General features: G+C 56.4%; 1 protein-coding gene across 3 annotated transcripts; it reads left to right on the plus strand.

Annotated features, from left to right (window-relative positions):
* Positions 1–250: 250 nt before the first annotated feature.
* LOC108056392 (polyhomeotic-proximal chromatin protein) lies at positions 251–6,347 on the plus strand. 3 transcript variants are annotated; one of them, XM_070218973.1, is made up of 6 exons: positions 251–356; positions 422–2,058; positions 2,119–2,563; positions 2,622–4,438; positions 4,496–5,299; positions 5,361–6,347. In XM_070218973.1, exons 1-5 carry the CDS (start codon positions 316–318, stop codon positions 5,278–5,280), a joined length of 4,725 nt encoding a protein of 1,574 aa, XP_070075074.1. In that variant the 5' UTR covers positions 251–315; the 3' UTR covers positions 5,281–5,299; positions 5,361–6,347. The 3 variants fall into 3 exon arrangements, with proteins under 3 accessions (XP_070075074.1, XP_016995652.2, XP_016995653.2); XM_017140163.3 differs by having other exon boundaries at positions 4,496–6,347; XM_017140164.3 differs by having other exon boundaries at positions 266–360; positions 425–2,058; positions 4,496–6,347.
* The last annotated feature ends 220 nt before the right edge of the window (positions 6,348–6,567 follow it).

Genomic DNA, 6,567 nt, shown 5'->3' on the forward strand with positions numbered 1-6,567 from the left:
AACAAAGTGTATCTCGCTCCGTCTCACTTTTTCGTCTCGACTTTGTTTTCGTTTTCTTTGCCGTTTTGGGACCTCGAGTGCATTATTACACGATCCCGTCTTTGTCTTTCTCAATGATCGTGCGTCCCTTTCGCACCGCCTCCTTCTCGACTCGTTCCGTTCCTCTTTGGAGCGCTAGTGAGAGTGCGATTGCAATGCTAATCCCTCTCTCCTGCTCTCCCCACTCATCCAATTCGATCCCCACTCAGCTGGGAGAGAGATAGCAAGAGAGAGTGACTCGTAGTCACAGTTTGTTGATGTGCGATAAAAAAGAATATGAATATGAAGCATGCCCCACGCATTCGGAGCCGCCCCAAGTGTGTCTGTGTTTGTTTGTGTTTATACGCGATGTTTACTGATCGTCTTCGTTTTCTTTTTCCAGCAGTGCGGTCACCGAAAGTGAAGCAACACCTCCATCGTCACCTGCACCTGCACCGCTCACCACATCCACATCCACATCTGCACCCGTGAAAGGCGCACTCAACGCTCGCGAGGATCCCCAGCGACCACTCAGGTGCCTGGAAACACTTGCCCAGAAGGCGGGCATCAACTTCGACGAGGACTTGGCCAAGAGTCCATCATCCCAGACATCCCAATCATCGCCCAGCACCAGGACGACCCGCGGAGCAGCCGGAACGCCCACCATCAGGCGGCGCCACCCACTATTGCCACTCACCAGCAGCAGCAGGAGCAGCCGGAGCAGCTCACCAAGTACGCCCAACTCGAAGACGCGCGGCCATAAGCTGGAGAAGTCACAGAGTCCCGCCCAACAGGTGGCGGCCGCCACCACCGTGCCGCTCCAGATATCGCCCGAGCAGCTGCAGCAGTTCTACGCGAGCAATCCCTATGCCATCCAGGTGAAGCAGGAGTTTCCCACGCACACGACTGGCGGAGGGGGAACCGAGCTGAAGCATGCGGCCAACATCCTGGATGTCCAGCAGCAGATGCAGCTCCAGCAGCAGCTCTCGGATGCCAGTGGGGGCGGAGGAGCGGGCGGAGGAGCCGCGGGGAATGCAGGAGCAGCGGGAGGAGCACCTAGTCCGGCCAATTCCCAACAGTCCACCGCCATTAGCACCATGTCCCCAATGCAGTTGGCAGCTGCCACCGGTGGCGTGGGCGGGGATTGGTCGCAGGGCAGGACAGTGCAGCTGATGCAGCCCTCCACCAGCTTCCTGTACCCGCAGATGATTGTGTCCGGCAATCTGCTGCACCCCGGCGGCCTCGGCCAGCAGCCCATTCAGGTGATCACCGCCGGCAAGCCGTTCCAGGGCAACGGCCCCCAGATGCTCACCACCACGACGCAGAACGCCAAGCAGATGATCGGTGGCCAGGCGGGATTCGCCGGCGGCAACTACACCACCTGCATTCCCTCGAACCACAACCAGTCGCCCCAGACGCTGCTCATCTCGCCGGTGAACGTCATCTCCCACTCGCCGCAGCAGCAGCAGAACCTGCTGCAGTCCATGGCCGCCGCAGCGCAGCAGCAGCAACTCACGCAGCAGCAACAGCAGCAACAGCTCACCCAGCAGCAACAGCAGCAGCAGCTCACCCAGCAGCAACAACAGCAGCAGCAACAGCTGACGGCTGCCCTGGCCAAGGTGGGGGTGGATGCGCAGGGCAAGCTGGCCCAGAAGGTGGTCCAGAAGGTGACCACCACCAGCAGCACGGTTCAGGCGGCGACGGGACCAGGATCCGCTGGGACGACCCAGGCCCAGCAAGTGCAGCAGGTCCAACAGCAGCAGCAGCAGACCACCCAAACCACCCAGCAGTGCGTCCAGGTCTCGCAGTCGACGTTGCCAGTCGGAGTGGGCGCCCAGTCTGTTCAGTCTGTCCAGACTGCCCAGCTCCTCAACGCCGGCCAGGCGCAGCAGATGCAGATCCCCTGGTTCTGGCAGAATGCGGCAGGACTGCAGCCCTTCGGCTCCAACCAGATCATCCTGCGAAACCAGCCGGACGGAACCCAGGGCATGTTTATCCAGCAGCAGCCGACGACCCAGACCCTGCAGACGCAGCAGAACCGTAAGAATATTATTATATAGTATTGTAAATCAGTTACCAAGTCAATCTATCTCCCCACAGAGATCATCCAGTGCAATGTGACCCAGACCCCCACCAAGGCACGCACCCAGCTCGACGCACTGGCTCCTAAGCAGCAGCAGCAGCAGGGAGGCACCGCCAACCAGACACAGCAGCAACAGCTGGCTGTGGCCACTGCCCAGCTGCAGCAGCAGCAGCAACAACTCACGGCAGCAGCTCTGCAGCGACCGGGGGCCCCGATCATGCCCCACAATGGAACCCAAGTGCGTCCGGCCAGCTCCGTGTCCACACAGACGGCCCAGAACCAGAGTCTGCTGAAGGCGAAGATGCGCAACAAGCAGCAGCCGGTGCGACCCGCACTGCCCACCCTGAAGACGGAGAATGGTCAGGTCGGGGGCCAGAACAAGGTGGTGGGTCACCTGACCACCGTGCAGCAGCAGCAGCAGGCGACGAATCTCCAGCAGGTGGTCAATGCGGCGGGCAACAAGTGAGTTAACACTGTTTGGTTGTCAATGCACCTTACTAACTATCCCGAATTCTTACAGAATGGTGGTGATGAGCACGACGGGCACTCCCATCACCCTCCAGAATGGCCAGACGCTTCACTCGGCCACCACGGGAGTGGACAAGCAGCAACAGCAGCTGCAGCTAATCCAGAAGCAGCAGTTCCTGCAGCAGCAGATGTTCCAGCAGCAGATCGCCGCCATCCAGATGCAGCAGCAGGCGGCAGTGCAGGCGCAGCAGCAACAGCAGCAGCAACAAGTCTCCCAGCAGCAGCAGGTGAACGCCCAGCAACAGCAAGCGGTGGCGCAGCAGCAGCAGGCGGTGGCGCAGGCCCAGCAGCAGCAGAGGGAGCAGCAACAGCAGGTCGCCCAGGCTCAGGCGCAGCAGCAGCAGGCACTCGCCAACGCCACTCAGCAGATCCTCCAGGTGGCGCCCAACCAGTTCATCACCTCCCACCAGCAGCAGCAGCAGCAGCAGCTCCACAACCAACTGATCCAGCAGCAGCTGCAGCAACAGGCGCAGGCGCAGGCACAGGTTCAAGCCCAGGTGCAGGCCCAGGCGCAGCAGCAGCAACAGCAGCGGGAGCAGCAGCAGCAGCAGCAGCAGAACATCATCCAGCAGATTGTGGTGCAGCAGTCGGGCGGAGCCAGCGCCCAGCAGCAGCAGCAGCAGGCACAACAGCAATCTGGACAGCTGCAGCTGAGCAGCGTGCCCTTCTCGGTTTCCTCGACGACGACGCCAGCCGGAATAGCCACCTCCAGTGCCCTGCAGGCAGCTCTCTCCGCCTCGGGCGCCATCTTCCAAACAGCCAAGCCCGTCACGTGCAGCTCCTCCTCCCTGCCCACCAGCAGTGTGGTCACCATCACCAACCAGAGCAGCACTCCCCTGGTCACCAGCAGCACGGTGGCCAGCATGCAGGCACAGGCTCAAGCTGCTCAGATCCACCAGCAGCAGCAGCAGCTGATCAGCGCCACCATTGCAGCAGCATCTCAACAACAGCAGCAACAGGGACCACCTTCACTGACGCCCACCACGCCCTCACCCACCACCAATCCCATTCTGGCCATGACCTCGATGATGAATGCCACGGTGGGCCACCTGTCTACCGCTCCGCCCGTGACTGTTTCTGTGACCAGCACCGCTGTCACTCCGTCGCCGGGTCAGCTGGTCACGCTGAGCAGTGCCAGCAGCGGAGGAGGAAGTTTTCCCAGCACGCCCTCCAAGGAGACACCTTCGCGAGTGCCCACCGCCACCCTGGTGCCCATTGATTCACCCATGACGCCTGTTTCGGGCCAGGACAGCTGCAGCACACCCAAGTCCTCCACTCCCGCCAATGTCAGTGCGTCCGTGGAGGCCAGTAGTTCCACGAGTGAGGCTCTGCCCAACGGGGAAGCCACGGATAGGGCCTCCACGCCTTCAAAGGCCGCCACGACTCCCACCAGTAAACAGAGCAATGCGGTGCAGCCAACGAGCAGCTGCTCCACTCCCACCAGTGCCAGTGGAAAGGAAGAGCCCAAGGTGGCGACCTCAGTCAGTTCAACGTCCGCAACTTCAACGCCAACGACGACGACGATCAGCAATGGGATTGGGATAGCCAGATCGACCGCAGGCACCACTGGGAGCACGACCGCTAGCACAACTACCACTACTTGCAGCACTTCAACCACAAGTTGCACGAGCATCACAACAACTACCACGACGAGCAACAGCAATGGAGCCAAGGATCTGCCGAAGGCAATGATAAAGCCGAATGTTTTAACCCACGTCATCGATGGCTTCATCATCCAGGAGGCTAATGAACCGTTTCCGGTCACCAGGCAGCGGTATGCAGACAAGGACGTCAGCGATGAGCCGCCAAGTGAGTACAAACCACATAATCCCAATTCCAATCTCACCTCAACCCTTCGCTCTGCAGAGAAAAAGGCAGCCATGCAGGAGGACATAAAGCCAAGTGGAATAGCATCTGCTCCAGCCTCGGACATGGTGGCCTGCGAGCAGTGTGGCAAGCTGGAGCACAAGACGAAGCTCAAGCGAAAGCGCTACTGCTCGCCGGGATGCGCCAGACAGGCGAAGAACGGCATCGGGGGAGTCGGAACAGGAGAGACCAACGGCCTGGGAAGCGGCGGAATCGTTGGAGTGGACGCCATGGCATTGGTGGACAAACTGGACGAGGCTATGGCTGTGGAGAAGATGCAGACGGAGGCCCTGCAGGCAATGTCCGAAATTCAGCCCATTCAGGCGGCTCCCACGGAGGTTCCAACACCGAACACAATGCCGGTGCTAACGGCTATTCCGGCATCCTCCCCACTTTCGATGCCTCTGGCATTGCCGTTGCCAGTTGCAATACTTCCTTCTGTGCCATTGCCGCCAGTCGTCCCTGCCGGAGTGGTCACTCCCGTGGCCGCCGCGCTGTCATCCAGCAATGTGAATGGATCGGATCGCCCGCCCATTAGCAGCTGGAGTGTGGAGGAGGTCAGCAACTTTATCCGAGAACTGCCCGGGTGTCAGGACTATGTGGACGACTTTGTTCAGCAGGAGATCGACGGCCAGGCGCTGCTGCTGCTCAAGGAGAACCATCTGGTGCACGCCATGGGCATGAAGCTGGGCCCAGCCCTCAAGATTGTGGCCAAGGTGGAGTCCATGAAGGAGGTTCCGCCGCCGGGCGATGCGAAGGATGCGGCGGCCGGTGGAGCGCAATAGTGTCAGCGGGATGAGCCAGGTGAGATGATGCCTTCGCCCTCGTATTCCATAACTCCGCCACCTTATTCGCCGGTGGGCAGGCAAACCGCTCCATCTCCGACTCCAACTCCGACCGCTCCTGCCAGCACTCCGCCAGAGTCCGAGGACAGCAGCGGGGGCAGTCACCTGTGCTACGACCTGACCACGCGCCTCTGCCACGACCTTCGGCTGGAGGAGGAGCCATAGCTCTGGACCGGGTCCAACCGGGTCCTTCGACGCCGCCCGCCAGTTGAATCTGATTCACTTGCGGCGAGCTGTAGAACTTTTTTTGTACGTAATCTAAACCTAAACCTAACTAGAAGATGGGTGTTCGCGTAGCTCAAATGACAGGCCGCCACATGTATGATAAAGCATAGACTGTTGTCCCAGTCATCAATTCATCAACTTGTATAGAACTTCACCACTACTCCTAAGCGCTGACGTATTTATTTAAACGTTGTTAATCATTACACAACGCCCTATGGGAAGAGCATGAAAAAATCACTTAAACTAGACGTAAGCTGGGAATCTATTTACACTTGCATAGTTAGAATTAAAACTTAAGCCTGAAGTAATTCCTAAGTGAAACTGAATTGAATACAACACTAAACGTTTAATTTATTGATTAATTAAGGGCATGACGTCAATGTAAGGCTCCCGAAAAATGCAGTCGAACCTCCATTGCTCGAAATAATTGTCCAAGTAAATTTTTTATTTTTTTGGAAAAACTTGTAAAGCTAACAGCTATATTATTATATTTTGTATTTATCAGTGCGGAGAACGCCAGCGAGATGTAAGGAAAAGAATATAAAACCTTAAACTGTGAACAAATTAAGTTAGGAAGGTTCGAGTCATGGAAGTTGGACTGAATTTACCCTAGGGTATACATACATTTACGAGCATATGAGAATATTATAAGGATAAACATAATTATTTTGAAAGTTCCGTGGTTGTATATTTTTTTTTTTTACAAAACCATTTTTTTTCCTATTGCTGAACAAAATAAAATCTGTCACTGTATAGTGCTTAATGAACGTGAATATATGAAATCGCGATCGAGTTTTATTGGAAGGGAAATTTCACAACTTTTTAGTTTGCTCATTAGTCTTCATTATTTATCACTTTTCATTTTCCCACCAAATATAGATCTTCCGAAAGCCATCTGTAAGTAAAATAGTAATAAAAACTAGTTCAATTTTTGAAAGATTATTTTGTAATATGGTTTATTCAATAATATATCTTTTTCTTTCAAATATGCAGACACATAAA

The sequence above is a fragment of the Drosophila takahashii genome, chromosome X, assembly GCF_030179915.1.
Source record: "Drosophila takahashii strain IR98-3 E-12201 chromosome X, DtakHiC1v2, whole genome shotgun sequence".
NCBI lineage: Eukaryota > Metazoa > Arthropoda > Insecta > Diptera > Drosophilidae > Drosophila > Drosophila takahashii.

Bases quoted from the DNA above. Each gene is read 5' to 3' on its own strand.
- LOC108056392 (XM_017140163.3), top strand. From the start codon at position 316: ATGAATATGAAGCATGCCCCACGCATTCGGAGCCGCCCCAA. The intron at 2,059-2,118 runs GTAAGAATATTA...ATCTCCCCACAG, and splicing joins CCTGCAGACGCAGCAGAACC to AGATCATCCAGTGCAATGTG. The intron at 4,439-4,495 runs GTGAGTACAAAC...TTCGCTCTGCAG, and splicing joins CGTCAGCGATGAGCCGCCAA to AGAAAAAGGCAGCCATGCAG.